This window comes from Chrysemys picta, chromosome 12 (genome assembly GCF_011386835.1).
Source record: "Chrysemys picta bellii isolate R12L10 chromosome 12, ASM1138683v2, whole genome shotgun sequence".
Lineage (NCBI taxonomy): Eukaryota > Metazoa > Chordata > Testudines > Emydidae > Chrysemys > Chrysemys picta.
The window spans coordinates 23458891-23486386 of NC_088802.1; the positions used below are offsets into that span (position 1 = coordinate 23458891).

At 52.1% G+C, this 27496-nt stretch overlaps 1 protein-coding gene across 3 annotated transcripts in view; it reads left to right on the forward strand.

Annotated features, from left to right (window-relative positions):
- Nucleotides 1–27496, forward strand: part of LOC101940977 (olfactory receptor 14A16-like) — a 66484-nt gene that overhangs the window by 30146 nt on the left and 8842 nt on the right. The window contains exons 3-6 of one of the 3 annotated variants that reach the window (XM_065563271.1): nt 21232–21325; nt 25260–25487; nt 26011–26033; nt 26133–26236. Coding sequence is in view for 1 of the 3 variants with exons in the window: in XM_065563274.1 (XP_065419346.1) it covers nt 25284–25487; nt 26011–26033; nt 26133–26445 (540 nt within the window). In the remaining 2 variants the exon portion in view is untranslated. Of the gene's footprint in view, nt 1–19420; nt 19830–21231; nt 21326–25259; nt 25488–26010; nt 26034–26132; nt 27298–27496 lie in introns of those variants that run through there. The other 2 variants (XM_065563272.1, XM_065563274.1) reach the window with 2 other exon arrangements.

Consider the following 27496-nt stretch of genomic DNA (forward strand, 5'->3'; position numbering starts at 1 on the left):
TGTGTATACTTTTGGGATTTGATTGTATTATTAATGATATCTTAGGCATCTTTTTATTATTTTAACCTAAATGAATATGTAAAAACTGGGTCATTCTTGCTATGGTGGAAAGGCTGTGTTGGATCGAACAAAGTTTTAACTTTTTGGCTGGGTGGAGCAAAGTTAGATGTTTTATTTTTAAGCAATTGCATAGAGGGAGAGAGTGCACTAGGACACAGGGGTTTCCCCTTCTAGGCAGGTCTTTTAAAAGATAAACAATTGCAGCAAGCATTTATATCTTTTGTTACATACAATAATGGGCAACAGCTGCATTCTGTTTATACATAGGTTATTTTGATATTTTATTTTTTACATTTTTTAGACTTTAGTTTACATTTTATACTTATTTACACAAGGTTGCAACAACTTTTTACACAGTTTTTTTTTATTTGCCTTACACAATTTTTGCTTTTACAAATTTTGCATTACTAGGCTAAGAGCTAGCCTGACTTTTGCTTACAGAAGAAACTGTTTGCTTCTTTTCCTGTTAATGATTGTCTATGTCCAGATCATGATTTTCTCTAAGTACTCCTTATTAAACCTTATTTAGCAAATATTTTTATGACTATATCTTACTCCATTGTTAAGCATGAGATTAAGTCCCTGTTGAATGTGGGTTAGAGTTATGGATAGGACTTAATGCTTACACCAAACTGGTGCCAGACTCTGACACTGTCTCCATTTCTCTCCTTTCCCAGTCAAATAAGCCCTGTAATTGGTGCATTGGAATTACTCTCCCCTTCTGGCTTCTTTCCATAATTAGAATTCTGGCACCTGACTCATCAGTGACTTTAGGCACCACACCGATGAATGGAGTAGAGAGAGAGAGAGATCAACATTGACAAGGACTTGCACAGAGAAAGGATGCAGTGCCACTGTCCGTGTCATCAGTGTTAGGGGTATTCTGACGTGAGGCTCTCACAGTCACTCCAGCTAAAGCTGTTCCACTCTGGATAAATAATTAAAGAGTTATTGGAGCAGTTGGACTGGACACTGAGTCTCCCAGGTGAGTGCTAAGACCACCAGGCTACAGGGTAATTCTCATGTTCTCTCTCTCCCTCTCTGACCCAACGATTCTTTAATTATTTAATCCAAAGTGGAACAGTTTGAACGGGCAAGGTTGAGGGCGCCCCACATTGGAAGATCCCACAGCCCAGTGGGTTGGACACTCAGCCAAGAGGTGATAGATCCCCTTCAAATCCCTTCTCCTCCTCGGGCAGAGGGGGGACTTGAACTGGGGTTGTTCCCCATGCCAGGTAAGTAGCCTAACCACTGGGCTAAAAGTTAAACAGGAGGGCCTTCTCCTTGTTACAGAAAACACCATAGGTGCCTGACTCAAGGAGTTATGGATCACAAACAGGGATAGGTACCACCCACCAGCTCGACGTAGGCAACAATCTTTGTGAGGGGGAGGGGCTTAGCACCCACCCATCCTGTCGTCATCTCCCATTGGTTAGGTTAGGTGCCTCCACACCGCATGCTGGCAACTGTGGATCCCATTAGGTGTTTACCTCTCCCCATTCACTGAACAGGGAGCCTGCGCTCTGAACACCGGCTTTGTGAATCATGGTGATTTTCTAAGTGCCTAAAAGTTAGTGCTGCAATGGTCAGTGTTAGGATACCTAAGGGCAAGATTTTTAAAGGCATTTAGGTGTCCTGGTGGGATTTTCAAAAGCATTTAGGTACCTAAATCCAATTGAAATCAAAGGGTGTTTTGAAAGTCCCGCTAGATGCTTAAATAAAAACTCAGGTCCTAATTCCTTCTGTGAATCTAGCCCTGAGTGTCTGATATCCCCTTAGAGGCTTTAACAATATCATCCAGAAGACTGGAGACAGATCCAAAACCACTATTTTGAGCCCTTCCTGACACTGAAGGACTTTGTAAACTGCAGCCATATCCAGAAATGGGTTCTACAGATGGCTCTCTCTCTTTAACATGAGCCGAACACAGACCCCAGGACCAAACACTCATGAGTTTGAGGTTTTAAAATATAGGGCTGCTCCCATCTCAGCTGGGACCATCTCACCTTTAGATCATGCAGAACAATCTGGTCCCAGCAGGGTATAAGTGAAAGGCTGTTATTCATTGGATATCTGACAGTCAGTGGTATCTGAGCAGCTTTGAAAATGAGGCCACTTTAAAAATGCCAGCTGAGGGCTTTGTCAAGTGGAAAATTATCTATTGTCAGATTTTACAAATGGCCCCTCTCTTCATCCTTGGCCAAACAGAAACATCCATCCGTGAGCTTTGCAGTGTTCAACATCTAGCCTTGCATTCATCGCTGCCTAGAGGTGCACAGGGACCATTCCCCTGCTAGGCCGCTAGTGACTATGTTGGCATAAGCATCAAAGTTTGTGCCTTGTGATGGCTTCATGGTGGCCTTAAGAAATGGATTGGGGATCTTTGTGCAGTTCCTGGAAGATGTGTCCCCACCACACAAACGTCAACATCACTGGAAATATATTTGCATCCTTGTTCTCCATTACTATAGAGAGGTCCAGGAGTATGCAGAAAGGAATCCTTTGTCATATATAGCAAAGGTCCCTCCAGGGCAGGGTAGAAGCATACTTCCAGGGAGTGGTGAGTGGGGGAAGATCGCACAGCTGCCACCTGGGCTTCTAAATGTACTACTGAAAAATGTCAGACTTCAGAACTTTGGGTTAATCATCTGTCCGCTTAGGCTTCGGGTTGTGCAAAGAAAATGAGGATACAAGGGGACAAAACAGAAATCTCTGTATATTAAGTCTGGCATATTCAAAGGGGTCTAAGGACATTAGTTGCCTAACTTCCATTGTGCAGTCAATGGGAGCTGGGCATGTAATTCCCTGAAGTCACTCTGAAAATCACTGTCACAGCTCATGGCCTGTAGTAAAAGTTCGCTGTATGGTTACAGATTCTGCAGCACCCACAGCCCCTTGTGTCTGCTCTAATTGCACAGGAAGCTGCAGAGTCAGTCACTGGTTCCTCCAGAGGGCTTCTACTGCCTCCCACATGCTGAATTGCTGCAGCAGAAGAAAAGTTTCCTAGGAGTGTCTGTGATGGGGACAGGGACATGAGTCTCCTTATCCTTGTCAGGTTGCAGACTGGATTCCCTTTGGAAGGAACCAAGGAACTGCAGAGGCCATACCCAGCTACCAGAGAAATCATTAATTTGGGGGGAATAGACCTTTGGTCTGTCAGCTCCAACCCCCTCCCCCCCAACACGCACACTCCTCTAGTCACTGAGGTGGAAGATGTCTCTGCTGGAAGCAATACAGGGTCCCCTATCATCTCTGTGCACTGCACAGTAGAGTGGGCCCTGCTCACCCACATTAGAGATCCATTTCCAGCCCATCATGGCCCCTGCTATTAATTGTCCTCCAGAAAGAACCACTGGAGGCTTTGGTCCCTACGCATCTGCCACCTTTTAATAAAGGGGCTTCCCTGAGCCATGGGACGCTGAAAGCCTCCTGGGGAATGAACTGCCTTGGCTACAGCAGATCTTGCCCTCCCTTTGAGGCACTAGACGGTGAGGCCATTTTATCTCCAGGGCTTGGAGGCTGGTCTGGACAATCTGCTAAAGCCTAGTGTCCTGTTGGTTTTAGGTCTTTGGAAAATTTTTCTCAGAGGGGCAGAGAAGACACTTCCTCCGGACGGCAATGCTGGCCATCCACGACCCCCTGCTGCGTGTCAGCCAGGCTGGGCTGCTCCTCACATACTCCCTCCTGGGGGAAGCCCAGCAGCTGATGGGGGACAAGGTAAGCAGCTGCATTAGACTCAGGATATTGGTGGCGGGGCCCAGGCCTCATTCCCATTTTATAACAATTCGCTGGCCTGGGAGCAAGGAACCTAGTGGGGACTTCATGGACATCTGTTCTTAGTATGTGATGCTCTGCTTTCACTCCTGGGAAGGGCAGGAGAGTCCCCTAAGTGCCCTCTGTGAACCTTTCCTGCCCCACAGAGCTGCACCCATTTCCCCGTGGCCTAGTGTCCATGTCACCTGAGCCACCACCCAGAGTTGCTCCCATCACTTGCAGCCTGGGAGGCCAAGGACTGATGGGTGATGGCGACTGGCCAGGGAGTTCTGAGGCACATGGGTGGGGGAAGCTTGTCCCGCTGTTGGCAGGGCTGGACCCGCTCTAGAGAGAATGGCAGGATTCAGTCAGCAGGGGTTGCTGATCTGCCCCGTTCACCAGGGCTGCCATCCTGTGACTTCAGCATTTGTCACTGGGATGACTTGGGGAAAGGTCTCAACCTCCCCCCATCCCACTTCCCTGCTGCCAGAATCCGTCCTGCCCCCCTCCCTGCCCTACCTGGGTGGGGATGGAGGTAGGGGTGGAGGAGAGGGCTCTATGAACTTGAGCAGGGTCCCCCGGTGGGTTGGAGGTGGAACAGCTGTCAGGGGCACTCAGGGGGAGGTGGCAGGAGCTAACCCTACAAGGAGGGGGGCTGGCACGGGAGGTCACTAGAGAGGACAATAAGCCTCCATCCTGGGGATCAGGAGGGTGAATCCACAACTCAAACATAAGCAGCTGCTGGGTGGAAACGGTGCAGGTTCCAGGTGTCCTTAATCTTCCCTGATTCCTGGGCAGTGCCTCAGTCTCTGACATGTTCTCGTTCCCCTGCAGCAGGAGGATGTCGCAGCCAAGGTGATGTGCCAGCTCCGCATCATCCGGCACTTGCACCAGGTGCCCGAGGCACTGCAAGGGCTGCACCTCATCTGATGCCCTTAAAGGTTCCCCTTCCCATGTTCAGCAACTCCCGTTCCCTGCTGCAGGTACCGCTCTGTCTCACTGTAAATGGGGGGCTAGTGGAAGGGGAAATGGAAGCCCCTGTCACTGACAGAAACTCTCTCCCCTCTCTGTGGACCAGGCTCCTTCCCTCTGACCCCAAACTTCCTTCATCTGGGGCATGAGCTCTTCCCCTCACTCCCATACCCCTCCCTTCTTTCCTTGCTCTGACCCCCATCCCATTCCCTGTGCTCCCAGGCAGAGATCTCCCTGACCCATATGGCACAGAAGGACCTTTGTGTCAGGGCTACAGACTGTCTGCCCAACTGAAGCTCGGGAAGCTCCACATTTGAGGAGGGGAGGATGGGACAGAGGCTCAGGGCCTGGTTCACCGCCTGCCCTTTAGTCTTCCTTTGGCCCTTCTATGGGCTCTCAGAGGGTGACATGAATAGGAACCTCCTCCCCACCTGTCTTGTAGGCCCTGGGCTGTGTGACAGTCTTCCAGATGGGTGCAGTCAGAAGCTGAGCCACCTCAGGGAGCAGTGGGGACAGGTCATCTTGTCCTATGAAACCAAGCAGTGCTAGTTCTCCAAGAGGCTGAGAGGGAAGGTAAGAGCCATTTACTTCTTTGGGCATATGGGTCTCCTGGGGGAGAAATGGGATCCCTGCTGCATAGCCTGGTTGGGAGCTTCCCCCATCCCTGGGGCAGAGACATCTCCATCAATGTGCCATTCTTGTTTTTTTTCCTAGCAAGAGGCTCCCCAGAGATGTCCTCAAACCTGTTCTCCTGCGAGCGTTTCTGAGAGGAGGCTCCCATCCCTCAGTCTCCAACTCCATCATGCAGTCTCATTTACATAACATCTCCACTCTCCAGCTCCACTTCCCACAGCAGGATAAACGAACCTTCAGCTCCTAGAGACCTGACTCTGACCTCCTTCTGATCAGCAATGGGGTTTCACCATCCCCTCAACAAACCTGTCAGCCTCTGAATGATGAATGTCGGAGTCACCAAAACCAGCAAAACTCAAACTGCAGCCAGTCGAGCCTTTGTGAACTTAGCCCCTCTGGAAACCAGGTCTGAACTGGAGAGTTCTGAACTTATGGACACATAGACTTTAAGGTCAGAGGGGACCATTTATGATCATCTAGTCTGATCTCCAGCACAATACAGGCCACAGAATCTCACTCACCCACTCTTGTAATACATCCCTAAACTATGTCTGAACTATTGAAGTTCTCAAATCATGGTTTAAAGACTTTAAGGTGCAGAAAATCCTCCAGCAAGTGAACCGTGCCCTATACTGCAGAGGAAGGTGAAGCCCCCCGCCAGGGACGCTGCCAATCTGCCCTGGAGGAAAATTTCTTCCCGAGCCCAAATATGGTGATCAGCTAAACCCTGAGCATGTGGGCAAGACTCACCTCAGCCCAATAAGAGCAGGACTGGGCACAGCGGGTCTGTAACAGGGAAAGGAGAGTGCTTTCCCCTGGACTGCAGAGCCTGGAGCTCAGCCAAACTGATTACAGAATGAATCCTACCTAAGAGGGACCATGTATTGGCCCCGAAAGAACCAGACTTCAGCGGTGATAAAGCCCAGCTGGGCTATGAACTGGAATGAGAACTAGGTAGGAAGTTGAAAGCAGCAAGGAAAGCCTAGAAGGGAACTTGAGAAGAAAGGTAGGATGTGCCCAGGGAAACCTGCAGCAAGGAGAAAAGAGCAGACCTAGCTGTTGAGTACAGAGCCCTGGGATGCTACCAATGTAAGGGTGGGACCGGGTTCCTCTACTGGCCCCAAAGAAGGGGGCATACACGCACCCGAGAGGGGTACCAAGCCCAGCAAGGGAGCTGCAGGCTGAGCCAGAGCCTCAGCAAGAGCAGAACATTTTTTTTCTGGGAAGACCTCTTTGTGACAAGCTGAGCCCCAAAAGCATTGACTAAAGGTGGTGAGCCGGCCAGAGGTCCGAATTACCAGGCAGAGAGACTGCCATGGTGCTGGAGTGACCATCGATGGAGGACCAGAGGGCACCTAACAATGAGTAGATTCATTGATTATTGGCATAGTCAGCACGATTGAATTCCCCCTGTCATCCGTGAGGGCTCATGGAAGTCTTGGTTCCTGAAGGAAGGTCTGTCCCCGCAAGTGGGATTTCCCATTTGAGTTCCAGGGACTGGTTAAGCAGCCAAAGCAGGAATCGGGGTTTCTCCAGCAGCTCCTAGAAACCCAACAGAAGCAGAAGGAAGTGCAGGCAGAGCTACAGATGCAGCTGGTAATCTTGAGGGAGCAGCAGCAATACCTATGAGAGATCCTTCAAAGGGAAATCAACCTGCTATGCCCATGGACAAAAAGAGGCGACTCGGAGAGCATGCCGGGGCTGTGCTGAGAAGGTTAGCCCAGGAGAGCAGGGCATGAGAAAGTCTACAAGCATAGCCTAATGCCAAGATGGGAACAAAAGTTATTTGGTTTTGGTGCAGAGAAGCAGGCCTGCATAGGAAATTGCTGAGTGGCAAAAGGAGGGCCAGAACCCCAAGAAGGTAGAAAGAAAGAAGAAGGTGTCCTCTTGGGCAAACACACATGAGGCAGGCTAGGTAGAGATGGCAGGGATGGCCGTGGACCTTGGAGACCCTCCTCCAACACCCCCTGTCGGGTGCTGCAGGGAGGTGAAGGAGGAAATGGTTGGCACAGAGATGAATCAGGCACAAGAGCTAAGTAGTGGTGTGTGCTCAGAACCTGATGGAAAAGGTTTTGAGGGATGCAGCAGCAGTAGAAAAAAGGCTACAGAAGAAGCTAGTGGCTTCAGAACAAGGCTCTGCAAGCAGTTGTTAATGAGAATGAGTGGCTGCAGGAAGACAAGGATGGCCTCTGAGTTCTGGTGAGTACGAGGCTGTACGAGTGCATAGCCGGTGACAGCGACGAGATGGTGAGGGATGAAGATTGGACAAGAGTAGAGCTTGCCCCCGGGTTGGGCCGGATTTTAAGGAGGAGGGGTATATAACAGGGTGGCTTGACCTGTGGCTGCAAAGCCTGGAGCTAGGCCAAATTGATGACCTAGTGAACCCCACCTGAGAGGAAACAAGGGAAAACAGCAGCAAAAATACAGAAGCAGACCCAACTGTTCAGTATACAGCCTTGGGCCAAAACCTGGAGTCTAGGGTAGGACTGGATTCTCCCACCGTCCCTAAGGAAGGGGACATAGAAAACCATAGAAACCCAAGAAGGGCAGGCCAAGCCAAAATCAGGCTGAGGAAGAGCTCTCCACGAGGGTGGAAGGCCTGGTTTCTGTTGAAGACATTTTGGGACTTTGTTTGGAAGGAGCATGACCCAGGAAGGAATGGACTAAAGGACAATCACCGAGTTGGAGGGCTGAGTTCCCAGCCGACAAACTGCAAGAATGACTATCAACAGGGTTGCTAGCCCAGCTAGGAAGCTGTGACACGAGGCCTGGCCAGGATCTAGCGGTGAGTGAACTCTGGAACAAACCTGCTTCCATTATGGAAACAGCCTGGTATTGGAGAGTGGGTGGGGAGACCAGGGAGATGGGAGGGGTTACTGAGGCTGGGGTGGGGAAGAAGCTGTGGGGCTGGGAGGGGAAGGACATGGCCCAGCTTGTGGGAGGATCCTGCTGATTGTATCTGGAGCACTGTGTAGCCTCTTCTATGGGAAGTTCCCATGGGTCAATGGGGTCTGAATCTCTCATGCTCCTTTGTTCTCTTTGGGCTTCACAGGAGATGTCTGGTGAACTGCCCTTGGACTCTGCCCAGCACCACTCAGAAATTATTCGCTACCTTCAAAGAAACAGGGCACAGCTCTGCCTGTTAGGTAGGCTGGAGACTCACACTTCACTCACACACACAACACTGAGGTGGTTTGGGAAGCATAGTAACAAAGAAGAGATTTAAGTGATACTAAGCAAGAGAAAGAGACAAATTTCAAACAGACAAACAAAACAAAACACATTTTGTAGTGACTAAAACTGAATCTTAAGAGTCACAATCTTGGCCTTAGCAGTTTCCAGACTAACATTTCAGCTTTCCTAACAGACCTTATTTGATGTCTCTGTATGTTACAAAAATTCTCTGTTGAATCCGGTGATTTGATTGCTTTGCCTTTCGGTTTCAGACCCTCTGTTCTCCTTCTGGGGGGCCTGGACCCTGATGGTAACATCTCTCTTCCAGTCTCTGTCCCAGCCTCTTACACAGCTGTCAGCTGCAGCCAGCCCAGCTCAGAGAGCAGTGGGGACAGATGATCTCATCCTGTCAAACCAAGCGACATGGGTCCCCTATTACCACCATTTGAACTTCAGGAGGAATTACCATTGTTTCTGAGGCCAAACACCAGAGTGGGATTTGACACACACTGTGCCAGCAGGTCCACAAATGCTTACTAGACAGATTAGATTAGAGATCACAACTCTGGTGCTCTCTTCCTGGCTCCGTTGTGCAGTGGTGGGTAGTGACACATAACCAGGTTGTATCTATTTCATACATTTATCCCAAAAGAGAAATGAGTGGCTAGTGCCTGCGCTTTCCACATTGGCGACCTGGGTTGTCTTCCCAGTTCCACCTGAAGTGACCTTGTGCAGCTTCCCACTTACCTAGTGAACTGGGGGAGGAAGTGTCTGATACTTCTCTGCTTTCTAGGGCTGGGGATATGGGGTTTTATTAATGATAAAGTTTGTGATCAGTGGCAGCACTAGGGGGGGAATTCTGAGGGTTACAGCCACCCCAAAATTTCCTTCAGCCCCCCGTAGCCACCCCACCCAGTGCAAAGGTGAAATGGGCTGAATCCGAGCTGGGGCTGGAGCCATGCAGAGCCGTGCCCACTCCCTAGCACAGGGCCGCCCCAGCTGGGCCAGGCTCTGGGGTGCAGTGTGTCCCTGGGTGGCTGCTTGTGTAGCTGCAGCCCCACCAGCTCCAGCAGGAGCACAGGGATGGAGTGAGTGGGCCATGAGGGTGAACAAGTAGGTGCTGGTATCCAGGCTCAGTGAGTGGGGGGCAGGAGCCTCTCTGGGTAGGGCAGGGGAGCTAGGGGAGGGGATCTGGGTGGGGGGCAATTGGGGGATCAGGGAAGGGGAGATGAGTGGTGATCGAGGGGGCTAGGGGAGGGGAGGCAATCAGGGCCTTCTTACGTTGACTGAACTCACTCCAAACTTCAAGTCCCTTGTCCAGCAGAGGACCTGCCCCTGATGGTGAGTATTATCATTATTTATGCATATTTTATTTTACATTTGTATTGCTGTATAAAATGACATTTTCAGTAGCAATAGCACAGTTTTAACAGGTATTTCACAGTAATTATTCATGTTTTATTTTCTTAATACACGTGTGGGGGGGTGTATTTGTTATTGAAAAGACTTGAATCATACAGCTAAGATGGAGAGTTCATGCGCACTAAGCATTGTTTTCTTTCACACTCTGATATTAATATTAAATAAGCCACAAATGGCTTGAAAGTTATTAATGTTTTTTATCTATAACATGTTAGGCTGCAAAACTTCCAACATCTGTAACAATTTAATTCATAATTAAAACTAGTGCAATAGCTATTTTTATACATCTCACTTTGCGTATTTTGAAAGGGTGAGTTTATGGAAATATGTATTGTTTCAGCTCCATTGCACAACAGTGCAGCTATGGTTAAAGGCTTTGTAACAGTTCTATTTTATACATCTCAGCCATTAGGATCGTACCTTTCAGGCATAGATACTTGCTCCAGGCTGCATTTTGGAGATTAAGGAACCTGAACCCAAATGATATTTTTGGTACAGGTTTATTTCAAAGGATTTATCTGGTTTTAGAGTTTTATAAATGCAAAAAGAAAAGCGAAATGAGTTCATTTCTGTACTCTTCTGTAAAAGGCAAGTTTATTTTTTAAAAAATACGGAGCCCAATTCTCATTTACACCGAGTCCTTTTTATGCAACTCAATCGGCATGGTGCTGATCTTCCTTCTTGCTCCCAGTTGGTAACTAATATTAGAAAGCAATGAAAGTATATGAAATATGTTGCTCTTGTGATGCTGACAGACCAATTCAAATCATAGTAAAAATTCACTTGCGTATACATATAAAAAAAAAAGAGTTCTGGGTATCAATATGTATTCAGGCCAATTCACTCGTGCAGATAGAGATCAAAACAGAGATACTAAGTGTATTTTTTTCTGCTTGTCTATATCCTGCTGTTTATTATTACATCACCTTTCCATTATCTATGCCCCCGTAACTAGATAAGCCTAAATTAAAGTGTGTGTTAGTGTTAAGATGAAAAGATGTTTGATGTGGAAACTTCATGAAAACTAATGAAGGATTGTTGTTTGCTGTTATCCTACATGTACATTGCATATACCCCTGTCATTACATTCACATTGTGTATTTACTTGCAGCTAAATAACCCATGAAATGCAGATGAAGCCTTGGGGGTTGCAAATGAAGACGAGGCTAGCCTCAAAGCAAGTGGTTGTTGGTCGGTGTAATGGTCAGAGGTCAAAGATTCATTCCTCACTGACTCAGAAGAAGAAACCCACACTCTCTATGTAAAGGAGCTATAAATATGGATTCAAAAAAAGTATCCAGCATCTCTTAACCATTTTGGATTCCAGCAAGGGGAAATAATGAGCGAGTGGATAGAGATCCCCAGAGTTATTCTGGGTAACCCTGAAAGACTTTTGGAACCCTAGCAGATTACTACATCTCCGCTATCATTTTGGACTCACAAATTTTGTCTCACCTGTTAATGTACTTTACCTGCTTTAACCTCTCAATAACTCAAATTCTTTTTCTTAGCTAATCAGCCCTTAGTTAGTTTACTAGAGAAATTGGCTGCCAGTGTTGTTGTTGGTGGGAGATAGGAAGTATCCACTGACCTGGGGTCAGTCGCGTAGCTAGGTTCTAAGAGGAGGGCGAGCAAATATAAAAAAGGTGCCCCCCCTTGGCTCCTCCTCTGGCTGCTCCACGCCCCCCCCGTTCGCTGGCTCCTTCTGCCGCACCGCCCCTCCCCTCCATGGCTCCTCCGGCCGTGCCGTGCCACCCCCGCATCCCCCCCTCACTCCTCCGGCTGCGGCTGCTGGCCGCCATGCTGCGCCCCCCACTCCTCTGGCCACGCCCGATGGAGTGACCGGCTTTACAAGCCTCTCCCCGTCCCTTCTTGGGGGCTGCACCGGAGTGAATAAACCCTCTTGATGCAGACCAGCTGGGGGGCACGTGGCGATGCTGGCTGCCTACAGAGCGGGCCCGGAGGCGGCAGCGCGGGGCCCTTGTTCCCGGCCCGGCTGAGCTGAGCACTTGGGGGAAAGTTATCTCACCTGTTCGCCTGCGTCCTGGGAGCTGCTCCGCCGCGCTCGTGAGTTACCGCCGGCACCTGGCACTGCCCGCTGCAAGGGGGGGGGGCCTGAGGGCCAAGGCTGCTGGGGGTGGGGATGGGTGCTAGTGACCCCCCTCTGCCTGCCTGGGGTGGGCCTCGCTCAGTGCGCACCGTGCTGGTGCTCTAGCTGCCAGGCTGGGTGGCCCGTCCAGCGGGAGAGCCTGGGGCTGGCTGGCAGGTGCCCCGCAGCAGGCTTCGGCCGGGCGATGCCAAGCAGCTGAGGCTGGCCCGGGTGCCATGCTAGAGGGGGACGGGGAGGGGGGCAGCAGCCACTTTTCCCCAGGCCGGGGACTGATCTGCTTCTCTGTCCTCCCCGCAGGGAGGCTTCGCCACTGAATCACAATTACCTCGCCCAGCAAGGAGGAGCTGGTTGCTCCCGCAGAGGAGGAAGCGGCTGCGGCCCGCAATGCTGCACCCCTCCACTCCTCCAGCCACGCCCGCCACCCCTCCATGGCTGCTGGCCGTGCTGCGGGCCGCCATTCTGCACCACCCCCGCTCCTCCAGCTGTGCCGCCCCTTCCACATGGCTCCTTCAGGCGTGCTGCCCCCCCTTGCCTGCAGGAGCCCAGCGCTGGTCCGGCAAGCCAAGCTTCAGAGCGGAGTTTGGGCCCTGCCCGCTGGCACCATGGTAACCCCTAATTAAGGCGCCACTTTTAAAAAATGTGCTGAGGGGAAGCGGCTGCTTCCCCTGCACCCCACTAGCTACGCTACTGCCTGGGGTAAGTGACTGACCCTTTGGTTTGGGAGTAACATAATATGATGTGATATTTGGTATAGTCACGACTATCACAAAGTGCAGTTTGTCTGGGTGGCAAGACAGGCTGGTGAGCCTCAGGGGACTCTCTGTGACTCCATGGTAAGACTGGGATAGTGATCCAGGAGTTCACGCTTGTTACTGGTTTGGTGAAATGAACGTGGCAGCAGTTAGGAGTGTCTGCTCTGTTTTCTGACAGTCTGATCTGAGATTGGCACTCTCAGTTGTGAGCCACACCAGACAGCGTGACAGCTCCCATTTCTTCCACCCATCAGCAATTGCTGTGGTGGCACAAGGCTGTTAATGGGAAAGGAGCTGCTCCAAGGGCCAGTCTCTCTCAGATGGAGTCCAAACTGTGAATAAATGTTACACACACGCCCCGCTGTCAGTGCTGAGGATTTATTTTCTTTCTGCTCATTTAAATAGTTAACACCCTGCATCTGGCTGCCAGGGAGCATCAGGGCCTGTAGTAGCTAAATTACAGCTCAGTGGCCAGTTCACATTACACAGCTGCAACCAGGCAGCCAATGTGATGCAATAGCAGTAACACTGAACCCATTTCTCAGATTTATTTCTCAGACTAACAGATTTATTTGGGCATAAGCTTTCGTGGGTAAAAAAGCCATTTCTTCAGATGCGTGGAGTGAAAATTACAGATACAGGCATAAATATACTGGCCCATGAAGAGAAGGGAGTTACCTTACAAGTGGAGAACCAGTGTTGACAAGGCCAATTCAGTCAGGGTGGATGTGGTCCACTCCCAATAACTGATGAGGAGGTGTCAATACCGAGAGAGGGAAAATTGTTTTTGTAGTGAGCCAGCCACTCCCAGTCCCTATTCAAACCCAAATTAATGATGTTAAGTTTGCAAATGAATTGTAGCTCTGCAGTTTCTCTTTGAAGTCTGTTTTTGACGGTTATTTTGGTTGAAGGATGGCTACTTGTAAATCTGTTATTGAATGTCCAGGGAAATTGAAGTGTTCTCCTACTGGTTTTTGTGTGTTACCATTGCTAATGTCTAATTTGTGTCCACTTATTCTTTTATGTAGAGACTGTTTGGTTTGGCCAATGTACATGGCAGAGGGGCATTGCTGTCACCACCGGGCAAAGGAAAAAGCTGGCATCTATGGCTCTGTGTGCCCCACTCTGTCCTAACTTGGCTCCACAGGCAGGGTGCTGTGATAAACTTCTAATCCTGGTGGAATTCTGCACCACTGGGCACGCACCAAATTTTTTTCCCCACAGAAAATACATTCTGCTCCAGAAGTGCTGCAGTTCCACCTTTTCCCCACCAGAGGATGCTGTGGTGCCAGAACAGCCAGCTGAGTTCATGCTGCTGGATATTCTTGTGCCACAGCAGCCTCTGGTGGGAAAAAGGTGGAACTGCAGCACTTCTTGTGCAGAAACTTATTTTCTGCAGAAAAAAATGCTGCAGGACACATGAATTTTGTTTGTCTGCAATGGTGAAGAATTCCCTCCAGGAGTAGAAGATGTGGCCAGTTACAGAGCAGTCTGTGTATCTACTTGAATTCTTAAGAGCATCTCCAGTCAGTGCTTCCTTCCTGCCACAGTCAACTAAACTTTCTTGGGCCCAGGAAGCTGCTTCCCAAACTCCCCAGCCAGGGTCTAAAGTGCAGAGGGGTTGTTGCACTCAGCAGATGCAATTCTCACCCTCTTCCCTATGCTCCTCCTCCATTTTGCCCCTTTTGGGTTTCTTTGGTGGAGTTTCCAGCTCAGTAACTGCCCCAGACTGGTTTTTCCTTTCTCCTGTGCATGGGGGATGGAGACCTCTCCCCTCCAATGCTGCTGCTGTTCAAAGCATTCTGGTAATCACATTGTTGGCACCAATAACTGCAAATGGCACATACTTAGGAATTCATCTCTCCAGTCTCCTCCCCACTGCTCCTGGGCGTCATTTATGTTGCCCTAAAATAATGGAGGAGGGAGGGGGGAAATGAAGAAAAGCAGCAGAAACTCTGAGGGAGGGACAGTGAAATAAAGTAACTCTGGATCTGAGTCCAATTCTGCTCCTCCCAGGCTGGGAGTGATGCTGACCATCCTGGCAATGAGACCCAGGTAGACTATCACTCAGGGCATGTCTATACTACCAAATTAAGTCAACCTAACTTGCATCCGCACACAACCATCACAGTCATTGCATCGCTTGTGCCTGTCTGCACTTTGCTCCTTGTGTCAGTGGTGCGTGTCCTCACCAGAAGTGCTTGTATCAATTGTACTGTCAGTGTTGGGCCATTGTGGGATGGCTCCTGAAAGCCAGTAACAGTGGATGTAAGCAATGCAGTGTCTATTGGGGCACCGGAACCAGAGGGGCCAAGGGGCCATGGGACCCTCGCTTTTTAACATGGGCATTGTTTGAGGGGCAAGGAGCCACATCAACCCCCCAAAATGCAAGCCTTGGGCAGACGTGGAATGGCACTGACAGGGGTGGGACTTCGTGGCAGGGGAGCCGATAAGGTGATCAGCTCCCCTGCTGTGAAGTGTAGCCCCTGCTGGCGGTGCCATCCTCTTCCTGGTGTGGGAACTGAAGCTAGCCTTAGCCCCCCCTTGCCATGAGGCCTGGTCCCTCTCAGTGGCCCCATCCCTGCTGTTCCGCCTTTCCCTGAGGTCCTGTCCCCTGGCCTGCTCTGAGTGGCCCACCCTGCACTTGGGCCTCCTGCCAAGGGAGTTGGAGGGTCTGGGGCTCCCCACAGCAGCCCAGATTCCCTGGGCGGCTCTTACCAATGTCTGGCTCTGGCTTCTGGCCTGGCCAGGGGGTTGGGCCTTGGGGGGGGAAGAGGAGGAGCAGGAGTGGGGACACTGATAGAGGTGGGGTCCCGTGCTGCTCCCCCCACTTCTACCAAGGTTCTGGTGCTCCTGGTGTCTACACTGACACTGCCTTGACCTAACTACATTGACCTGGATTCTGTGCTTCTCATGGAGGTGGAGTTATTAAGTCGACATTGCAGGGCAGTTACGTCAGCGAGAGAGAGACTGAAGTGTAGGCACTTCCATAGTTCGCTCGACGTAAGCTGCTTTGTGTCAACCGAACTCTGTGGTGTACACCAGACCTTCCTGTCTAGGAAGATGGCTGATATTTTCCCTTCATACCAGGACCATCATATGATAACTCTGCATATGATCTTTGCTCTTTCTCATTCACCCTCACCTGCTGATGATTCAAGTCATTAGAGTTAAAATCACTTAGCACAGATGGACACTGGACACTCAGAAGAGAAAATCTGTAGCTTAGGATAAAAGTTGAAAGACTTCACTAAAAAGGCAACTTCTGGTCTGACTGTAACTCCCAGGTATCCTGTAACTACTGAGGAGATTCTAGCACATTCAGATGGTCCTAAAGAGTTCTCCCTCCTCCCCCCTCCCCCGGGCCTGTGGTTAAGCAGAGTCTGTGCTCTGTTCAGGAGGAATTGTGCGGGAGCGACCTGAGCACAGGGTGAAGGATCCCCCGGCTAACGTTCCTGCTCTGCCCCTCTGGGTTAAACCCACCCACACCCTCAAAAGCCAGTGCAACCCCCACCCTGACTTAACCCCAAACCTGGGGCTGCAGGAAGGGGAAGCAGCCCCGGTGCCCCATGGATGGGGGGAATCCAGCACTGCCAAGTAGTGTGACATGTTCCTTTCCAGCCTGTCTGGGTGTTTACTGCATATAACCATGTAACTCGGGAACTGTTCAGGGAGCTCTGGAGCCCACTGGCTGGTGCCAGTGCCTGTGCATGACAACCTTCAAACCTGCCAGGATGTGAGACTAGCAAGCAGCTTATGAGATGAATGGCTGAAATGTGGCACATCGGTGAATTAAACAAACCATTAAAAACAACAAAGATTTAAAAACAAAAACAAAACAAATACAAAACCACACTGAACTACAAACTTCCCCTGCCTGGCTCTGCTACAGGGCTTGAGCCACGTTACTTCAGATCCCCACCACACCAGCTCCAGGAATAACTGCTGTGCTGTATGCAGACCGGCCCCTAGCATAGGCATGACCAATGCTTTGCCGGTGGGTTACACAAAGATTTGCAAGTCATCAGTCAAACATCTGTGCTCAGAACTGTGGGCTCCTATTACCAGCTCTGGTGTTGTGTAACAGTTAGTGACAGGAGAGCCAAAGAACAGATTCTTGGCGTTCTCAGACTAAAGCTAGTGGGGCTAAGTAGCTAGAACATGGAGACCCTGGTTCTATGCCCCATTTTAACTTCAGTGACCTTGTGATACTTCTCTGGTAAATTAGGAGTAAAATGGGCTGCAAAGGTGTCCAATACTAGACTGCCTGCTAGGGCTGGGAAGGGAAAGTGAGACTTGTCCTCATGGTCAGGGGTGGCAGGTTTGTAGAAATGTTGGTGGTTCCCAGAACCTGCCCCCCCCCCCCAACTTTGCCCCTCACCTGCCTAAGGCTCTGGGAGGGAGTTTGGGTGGGGGAGGGGATCTGGGGGGCAGGCTCTAGGATGGAGTTTGTGTGCAGGGTGCAGGCTCAGGGGGTGCAGGAGGGGATGAGGGGTTCAGGCTCTGGCAGGGAGTTTGGGTGCAGGCTCTGGAGGGGGTGCGGCACTTACCTGGGGCTCCTAGGCAAGGCGGGCCAGGAGTCTCCATGTGCTGCTACCCCCAGGCACTGCCCTCGCAGCTTCCTATTGGCCACAGGGGCACTTGGGGCAGGACACAAACCCACCCCTCCCAGAGGCTACAGGGAGGGGCCAGCAGCCATGTGGAGCGAGTAGGCAGGAAGTTGTTCAGCTCTGTGGTGTTGGTCTGGGCTGTTTTAAATGGCTTTGGGGGCACCCGGGCCAGAAGACAGGGCCAAGGGGGAGACCCAGGCTCAAACACTGCTGGAGCTGGGCCTGGGCCTGGAATATTCCTGGTGCCCAGGCACCATGGGCCCATAGAACTCACCACCCATGCCCATGTCCTCTGGCTTGTTTCACTTTACCCCAGCCCATGATTTTTGACCTAGCTGTTGGAGAGCGTCCCCACTCCCCCATCCCGCTGTTCCGCTCAGCAGTCTGGGGATTGTCTCATTGGCACAGTCAGCTGCAAGTGACATGGGCTGAGGGACTCATCTCACCAGCCTCCCCCTCACAGCTCCTGGAGGCCACTTCTGTTGGCCAAAAATAACTGCTTGTCACGTGTGTTTGACTGATGACTGCAATTCTCAGGCAATTCATCAGCAAAAAACAAACAAACAAACAAACCAGCAGCAGAGATATCCTCTGCTTGAGCCTATCCGGTTGCTCATGAAGTAACCAGCTACTTCCCCAGCAGCATCTCTGCCCAGCAGACCTTTCCCATCGCAATGGCAGCTCCTTTTCTGGCTCCAGAAGGCAACTCCCCAGATTCCCTTGGCCGTATTGGCGAACCGGGAAGTGGGCGGGCTCAGCCATCACGTGGTGGGGAGGAGCTTGGTCTCCAAACACCACTTAGTCCCTGGCCTTGCTGCTGGGACTGATAAGAAGGGAGAAAATGGATGCAGACCTTGCTGGGTGTGTGGTTGTGTGAGATGTCACCTGCCCCACTAGGGCCCAGGCTGAGATCCCAGCACATTCCACATGCTCCTGCGCGGCCATCAGATGGACTGTCAGCCTCTGTCCCTGTGGTGGGGGGGAGGCATTGGGTTATTGCCCTGGGGAAGCTGCTGGTGGAGGGAGGAGATTTACCTGCTCAAAGCCAGTGGGCTGGTTTTAAATTTAGGTCTGCACCAGATGAGGAGCAGGGACTGGCAGAGACTGTGGGTGAGGGAAAGATGTTTGTGTTTCTGTTTCTCATCCCTTCCTCCACAGGGATCTGTTCAGAAATGGGGGATCCCCAGTGGAAAGCTTGTCTAGGGAATGAAAACAGAACTGGGGTGTGTGGAAGAAATGAACTCCACTCTCTGGTTGGAAGCAACAAAATCCAGATTTATCTGAGCAATTGCAAGGGAAGAATACAGCTGGCAGAGAGCATCTCTGCCTCAGTTTCTCCAAAGTACAAACAATATCACACAAGCATTTATACATTTTAGTAGCCTGCATTAATTAAAAAACATCTGCAGTCTGTTTATGTTATGTCCTGCCCATTTCTGTATTTTCTCACTTCTGTTCTCAAAACATCGCTATCTCAAGGCTGGGTCACGCTGACTCTACTCTGCCGTCTTCCCTCCCACTGCTAACGTGAGTCCTGCTTCTACAGGTCCCACGCAATTAGGCTAAGATTTAGCATGACAGTTGTTCTGTTTCTTACAACTGAGAGGCCTATATTTAAATCTTTTAACCCTGTTTCCACAGGGGAGATGGGGCTGTGGGCAGCTGGGCCCAACAGCAGAGCACAGAAAGTGACTAGGTATTCAGACACAGCCTGAGCATTTCAGAGCAGGCCTGAAAACTTATTCACTTTCATTCCTGTCCACCTGTAATGGGGTCTACACCCCCACCCATACTGAGCAGAGTTTTGTAGGGGGAGGGGTGCCTCTCCTGCCTGCACCCCCACACAGCTGCCTCAGCTGCCAATCATGGAGACAGGCACCCACAGCTGCAACACATAGGGGAAACAAGGCCTGCTATAAAAGGAGAAAGCCCAGAGCTGGAAAAGGGATAGAAAGGGAGGGGGTGTGTGTGTAAATGTAAAAGTAAACCTCTTATATTAGGTTGCCTCTAGAGACACAGTCCAAAGGCACTGAAGCAAACTTCTAGGCCTAATTAGATGCCAGGGCCAATCAAAGGAAGCTAATCAGGGGATAGGAGAGCCCCCTGAAAGACCACATCAGGGACTGGTGATATCACCATTATTGCCTGACTCTGCACAGACTGGCCTAGTGCCTATGGGAAGGGTCAGTGAGATGATTATCAGACAAACTCTGTGTCTGTGTGTGTCCATCCATCTCCTCATTCTCTTCTCCCAGGTTCAGGCTGCAGATAGAAAGGTTTATCCAGTAGTTAAGGTGCTAAGTTAGCCTGCACAGATCCAGGTTTTGCTCTGTGTGAAGTCAGGTAAGTCATTTATTTTGTCTGGGCCTGACTTTCCCCTCTTCTAAATGGGGGTAACAACCCTTCCACATTGCACAGCAGCAGAGACATTGTGTGGGGTGGAGGGGGACAAATGAACCCATGTGCCTTCCCCCCTATGGAAGGCTTGTAGTGAGCATGCTCACCCATGCGAGAGCAGAGAGGGAGAATTACAGCTCAGCACCATTTATTGCCAGGGACGCCTCCTTCCAGTGCCACAAGCAGGTGATGTTTGGGAGATGCCACCTCTAATTTTCCCCCAGAGAGCCCAGGGGTACATTCTAGCTCCATGAGGGGAGTCTGGCCCCAGAAGCCCCTTAGAGCCAATCAGCAACTCCATCCTGTTTTGAACAATGCACCATCCACTGTGAAGAGATCATGGTGTCTCCTTTTGGTTACTTACATAGGCTGAACTTATTTTGTGGGTGGAGCTTCAAAGAATCCAGCCACCTTCCCCCTCCCGCCCCCCGATCCCTGCTCACTTACGAAGCTGTTTTGCTGGATGCAAAGGCTGCTTTTCCACCTCCTGTCTCTCACTAGCCCCTGCTGGCTCCTCCCTCACTGCTTCCCTGCAGCAGCACCACAGGGGTGTCACCGAACAGCACCCCAGGAGCTCTCAGCAGCAGCTGTAGCAGCAGCCTGGGCACTTGGGCAGAGAGGAGGACAGAACTTGAAGGCTCAGAGAAGAGAGAGTGAAATGGGGAAATTTCTGGAGGGGGCTCTGGGGGGCTGCCATGGGTGTTGCACAGAACAGGGCTGACGGGGCAGGAGCACGTTGCTGTGCTGTATAAATGAATCACACGCTGTCAAAGGGGAAGAGAGCCCTGGGGTATTACAGCTCTGGAGCAGTTATAATTATGGGTGGCACATTCCCCCCAGACCGAGTGTGTTCCCTGTTCCTCGCTTACCTCCAGCCACCTCACAGCTTCACCCTGTGCAGTTCATGGGACTGCGCTGGCTCAGGTGCTCAGCTGCTGCCTGAGGGAGGCCACATGGGAGCCTGGACAGACGAGAGCACAGTGGGGTCTTGTTCCTGGCCTGGGTCTGGGGTACTGTGCAGGGAGGTGCTGTCCCAACCTCTTCCCTTTCACCGGCTGGAGGGATCGTTCAGAACCTTCCCAGGTCTTTCCCCTCTGGCCTATGCTCAGTGATGTGAAGCTTTAGCTAAAACACAGGCCTTGAGAAGTCCTGAGTGTCTGCACGAAGCAGAGCCCCTGCTCTGAGATTGGCATCTCTGCTCCCATGAGGCCTTTGGGCCCGGCACAGCTGAGTGCTGCTCGCTTCCAGGATATTTACTGCTCATGTATGAAATACCAATATGGACAGTACTGTCCACCCATCGGACAGGCAGACTAATGGCTGTTTATCGCACACGATGCCCCTGCAGGTGAAACTCCAGGGAGCCCTGGGCCCTCTGAGGAAGGAGCTGGAAGAGGCCCTGGCTCTGACATGTAAAGAGGAGGAGAACCACAGAGTGGCATGTGGGTGTCTGGGTTTATTCCTCCCTGAGCTCTTCCCCCTGCAGCGTTCCCAGGAATGATGGGGGGCCATCCAGGATGCGGTTATGAACCTGCTCTGGTTGTTTGCTCTGTTGCACAGGCTTGGTGCCAGCCATGGGCAGCGCATGCCTCCGGCATTTGGGGAGGCTGGGTGTGAGTACCTGGATCATCCCCTGTGCCTGGATTATTGCCCTGCCCACTGGTCTACCCCCATTTGGCCACCTCTCCCTGAGACCCTGCCCACACTCCACTCCTGTTCTGCCCCATGCCCCGCTCCCACTCAGCCCCCTCCCCAGAGGCTCCCTGCTCACTGTTCACTGTTGCAGCTTCCTCCTCTCCCGCACCTCATAGGCTCCAACCCCGTAGGCACCAACTCCAGCCCCAGAGCACCCATGAGGAAAATTTAGTGGGTGCTCTGCACCCACCGGCAGCCAAACTCCCCTCCCCGCTTCCTCCTCTGAGCGTGCCACGTCCCTGCTCCTCTGCCTACTTCTCAGCGCTTGCCGCTGCCAAACAGCTGTTTGGTGGCGTAGCAAACTCTGGGAGGGACGGAGGGGGGAGGAGCGGGAACACAGCATGCTCAGGGGAGGAGGCGGGGAAGAGGCAGGGGTGGTTATTTGAGGAAGGAGTTGGAATAGGGACAAGGAGGGGGTGGAGTTGGGTCAGGGCAGGGTGGAGTCAGGGTGGGGCCAGGGGGTAGAGAGGAGTCAAGCACCCACCGGCGTGAGCAGAAGTTGGAGCCTATCCCCGCCCCCCTTCTGCCCCACAGGCCCTCTCGCCTGCTGCTTGCTCCTTTCTGCCCCCTCCTGCCTTCAGGGTGAGTGACGGGGGCAGAGAGGAGCAAGTGACAGGGCCCCCCACACAGTTGACAGGCAGCAAGCGGCGGGTGCTGTGGGCTTTGGGGAAATAGCAGGAGTGAAGGCTCCGGGTGGAGCACAGGCAGCACTTTAAAGGTGGCAGGTCTGCAGCCTGTCCCCAAAGGGAGGGGTGCTGCATCCTCTTTGGGGAGGCTGAGCCTCCCCTGGACTATGATACCTCCCATCCAGGGTGCTGGCAGCATCAGGCTGCCTCTCTGGTGGGGATCTCAGTGCAGCAGCTCCTGCAGGCAGAGGAGGAGGGGCAGTTCCTGGCCCTTGTACAGTGGGGCAGACCCACCCCTGAGATCTCTGAGAGGGGCAAATTCTCAATATTGGTTGCAGTGTTTTCACTATTACATGGCTCCTGTTTCCCTCCTGCACATGGGGATGGTGTGTCGGCTGCTCCAGCCATCGCTTTTCAGTGGCCTCCATGACAAAGCTCTGCAGCTTCTCTGCAGCCTGGAGGAAACAGATTGTTCCTCCTCGCTCTGCACCCACAGACACTGGAGCTGGGAGGATGATTTGCCCCCATGGGTGAGGTTCAGATTCACTCAGCTGGCTGGGTTGGGGCCATGCTGGGAGCTGAGCTCTTCTGAACATCAAACCCAGTTGTGGGTGTGGAGCTCTGTGGAAAATCTGCCTAATCTGCATCTACATGGCCCCAACAGCTAACTGCAGGCTAGTCACTGAATAATACTCAGGGGTCTGGGTGGCCGTGTACAGCCCATGCTGCTGCGGCTTCATGCCTACCAGTGTCCGAGCTAGATCAAAGGTAGCCTGGGTGTGTCTACACATGTTGCTGTCACATCTTCATTGCAGTGTGGACACCCCCTGAGTGAGCAGAGCCAGGGGCAGGTCAGTGTCAAGCCAGGCAATGCTCGGCCACTTTGCAGCCTCTGTTGTCATCACATGGCCTTTTCGTGCCAGTCACCTGCTACTGTTACTGTCATTGTCCCTGTGCTTGTCTGTAGCCAGGTGATGAATACACATGGGACAAAATGTCCGTTCTGGTTTACCTGCCTTTTACAGTGAAATCCCTGCCTGGAGCATGGGGGTGTGAGGAAGACGCCAGCAGCAGGGATGAGAGGAGAAGTAGGTGTCCCACTATTCAGATAAAAATGGCCATTTACAAGAGCAGAAATGCTCAGAGCTGGGTGCCTCTGGTTCTGCATCTGAAGCCATATTTAGAGCCCGGCAGAAGTGGGCTGGTTTCCAGAGGACAGAACCGCAGCAGCTCCCACTGCTGCACCTGAAGCTGTTGGAGCTCAGTTCCTCAGACAGTAGGGATTTAGGTGGATAACAATTAACACCCAGGTTTGAATGTGTCTAGCAAAGTGCCCAGCCGGCGCCCTGGAGACGGCTGTCCCTTGGAACAGTCACTGGGGTGGTTCTGAAACCATTGATTATTGCCCCGTGAGAGCGAGTTACGTCCTATATCACCAAAGGTCACGGCCGAATGATCAGTGTCACTTGGCAGAGTAACTGCAGCCCTAGCGACTGTGAGACGAGGCCCAGCAGGGGCTGCCAGTCACACACTTGGAGGGGCTGTCATGGGCCTGAGCCAGGTGGGGGGTATCCCCATGGGCGGGAGCAGGCCGGGAGGTGACAGGCCCCATGAAGGATGCGCTGTCTGTGTCTGATGGGGGGAGATGTTCAGGATACGATAACGCTGCGCCACTCGAATTAGCTGTAACTCATCAGCTCCCAGGGGGCAGGAGGGGAAGGAGGCTGCAGGCCCATGGCCCTTGCAGGGTCCAGGCCACATGCACAAAGCCTGGGGCAGGTGCCAGCAGGGGCTCCTGAGGGAGCTGGGGCTTGTCAGGGCTGTACCCGAGTTGTCTGAGTGCCCCGTGGCTGCAGCGCTCCCAGGGGCAGGATTGGGGTGGTCTAGCGGATGAGTCACTGTCCAAAGCCCATTGGCAGATGGGCCCAGGGGTGCTGGAGGCTGTGCTGGGGGCTTGGGTTAGCCGGGCCAGAGGCAGGAGGTGAAAGTTACAGTGCTCAAGCAGCTGCCTCTTCAGACAGACACTGAGCACAGCCCCTCCCCCACCACACAGGGAGCCGGACAGACAGACGGGTTAGAGCCCTGCACAGGGAAGATGGGGGGGGGGGTGGTCAGCACAAGGCACAGACTGATGTGGGGAAGGGCTGGTGCTCACGTACTGGGGTTTCAGGGAGGAGAGCTCTGGGGCAGGGGACAGAGGCGGGGGAAGCTGCTGAAGCCCCTGGCCATGTTGGCATCTCAGGGAGAGTAAGAGGGACTTTCCCCAACATCACTGTGGCCCGAGTCTCGCTGGGGGGCAGGCTCCCCCCAGGGTCACCGAGCACCTCTGTGCTGAGCTGCCGGGGAGCTAGAGAGGCTAGTGCAGAGCAGCCAGCCCCTCCCCCAGCCAGGATCAGCACCAGCTCAGCATCGTTCCCACGGCTCCTTTCAGAGGGCAGGTGGGGACACAGCTGGCATCAGCCAACCCGCTGCTCTGTGAGCCTAGAGGGCTCCCTAAAGGCTGCGATCCCAGGGGCACTGGTCACATGGGCATGGGGCACTCTGCCAGGCTGGGTGAGGCCAAAGCCAGCCCTGACAATGCCCTGGGTGCCCAACACCCATCTGATCCTCAGGATGGCGCCCAATGTCCTGAACTTTGCAGCCCTGGGAGCAGGTTGTCAGAGAAGGAGCATCACCCACAACCCGCTGCAACGGCGCCCCTTGGTGTCTGAGGGCCCAACACTTGGCACCCAAATCCTCCCACGAATGACCTGGGAAGCCTGCTATAAATCTCTCCTGTTCCCTTGATTTCTGCCCACTCCACTGTGTCCGTCCCATGCCACCTGCGATAACATACTTCAGCTTTACAAAGCACCCTAGACAACCTCGCTATGGAACTGGCCTTATTAATTCTGAACTAAAACAAACCCTTTATGGTACATTTCCCAAAAAAGTAAATATCCTTACAAATCTGATACTGGTCTAATATCCCCTGCTTCATGGACAGAGGCCTAGCCTGTGTAACGCAGCATCTGGCTCACTTTTCTCTGCGTCTTTTCTATTTTTCTATCTCCAGAGCAAAGTGAAGAATAAGAGAGAGATGACTGCAGGTGAATTTAAGAAACTGCACATACTGCTGAGAGAGGAGGAGCAGCTGCTTCTGCAGAGCCTGGAGGAGGAGGAGAGGAAGACTCTGCAGAGACTACAAGAAAATGTCACCAAAGTCTCCCAGCAAAGCTCCTCTCTGCAGCAGCTGATCACAGAGATAGAGAAGTGTCAGCAACCAGTTTTCGAGCTGCTAAAGGTGAGACGGCATCAAAATTCTCCACCCATCCAGAATTATAACTCAGATCCCTGGGTCTGGATCCCAACAATTAGAGTAAATGTGTTCTGTGGTTTACTGACAAACAGAACATCCGGCTAAGGGCTCCATCAGTTCCAAAATATCGCAGTTCATGTTAGAGGGGAATTCTCCTCATGGAGACCCAGTGAGGCCATGGGAGATTAAATGGATGATACAAAAATGATACTGGAGTCAGAACAGGGATGGGGTTTAGCTCAGAACACTGGACACAACACAGGCAATAAATACAGATACTGATTGGTTGGGTCCCTAGAAGGGAGAACCCTTTAGCTAAATTCCAGTCTCACCTACATAAATGAAACAAGTGTTAATGCAAAATGGTGTATGAGATTTTACCACAAAACAGTCGTGCCTGGGTGGGTTGATCTATTTTCTAGATGGAAGTTTGATGCCCAGAGTGAGACTCACTCAGTTTTATGCACATCGTGTTAGTACAGAACATTGATTCTCCTTTTCCTTTCAGGATGTGAAAAGCACATTGAGCAGGTGTGTTTCCCATTTTCATTGCTCTTATATTCTGGGTGGTGGTTCTGGGATGATGTGTGTACAGAGCAGCTGAGTGATGATGGGACGTTTTCTTCATAGGAGTGAGAATGTGAAACTCCAGGAACCAGAAGCAGTTTCTACTGACCTGAAGACTGTGTATAAAATTTCCCTTGACATGAGGGAGGTGCTGAAGAGATTCGGAGGTGAGTGGATTCTACTGGGACATTCAGCTGTGTTGTGCCTGGGGATCTGGACAGGGCCTGGGACCCCAGGACACGCATGGACCCAGCTGACCAGCTTGGAGCTGTTTGATAGCTGGAGGCTGATGTGCTCAGTGCTGGGCAGTTTGCCTGCTACTTACAGCCACCTGCTGGTACTTGTCCAGGTATCTGACCAGGCCCCGTCACTCTGACATCCTGACCCTTCCATGGCTGAGTTAATGGGTGTCACTGAGCCAGGTGCTGTGAGGCCTGGACTGGGCCCATTGTGCTGGGTGCTGCACAGAGTGGTAACGGATGACGTGTCTGTGCCTCTATCCTGGGACATGTGAGGGCTGCGTTATGTGGCCACCGCTCAGCACTGCCCCACCCCTATTAGCCAAGGCTGGCTGAGCTTTCTGATCTGGGGGAGGGGCCGGTCTGGCTGCTGCGGACTGACCTGGGCCGTGTGTTACTGGGTAACAAGCTGAATCCTACGGGCCCCTCGTCTGCTCTGAGCACAGCCCAGTGTGAGTTTGGGTCAGTGGTTTGCTGCTCAGTGAGTGAGACCCTGTCACAAAGGCTGAGCGTGAGCTGCCCCCATCCAAACCCCTCCCCACAACCCCAGCGCAGAGACCGGGGGCAAATGCAGAAACCTGACCGCGAGGAGGGACAGAAGAAACTAAGGCAGAGGAGATGGGGATTGGAAAGGTTCAGTGAGCTCGGGCTGTGATTTTTGAACTGGCCCTTTCATCCTACCGCCACCGCTCCTCTCTTCCCACCCACCAAGGGACAGTCGAAGGGGCCAAGCTGGGTGTCTGTCCCAGCTGATGGAAGTTGCACAGTCGGTGCCGGCTGCAGGGCCAGGATCTCAGGGCTCCGGGGAGCAGGAACCCCAGGCTGCGAGGGAAGCAGCTTCCTCTGTGAGTGGCTGGAGCCAACACATCCCTGCTCCACTCCCTGTTCACTGCTCCCAGCCCAGCTCTGTCTGTGCCCACTGGGCCCTGAACACGGATGGGCTCTAGGCCATTCCACACCCCTGAGCCTGTTGGGATCCTGAGCCAGTCACTTCAGTGCCTCGTTATAGGGGATCACCAGCCCCTGGGGAGCCTCCTATCTCCCCCCACCAAAGTCCCTTCTGGTGCCGCTAGGCTCTTGGCTATTGTAGATCATGTGTCTGTGTTAGAAGTCCATGTTTTATTTTATAAACACCTTGGGACATGCTTTGGCCTCTGCCCTGCCTAGATTTTAGCCAAAGGTCCTTCC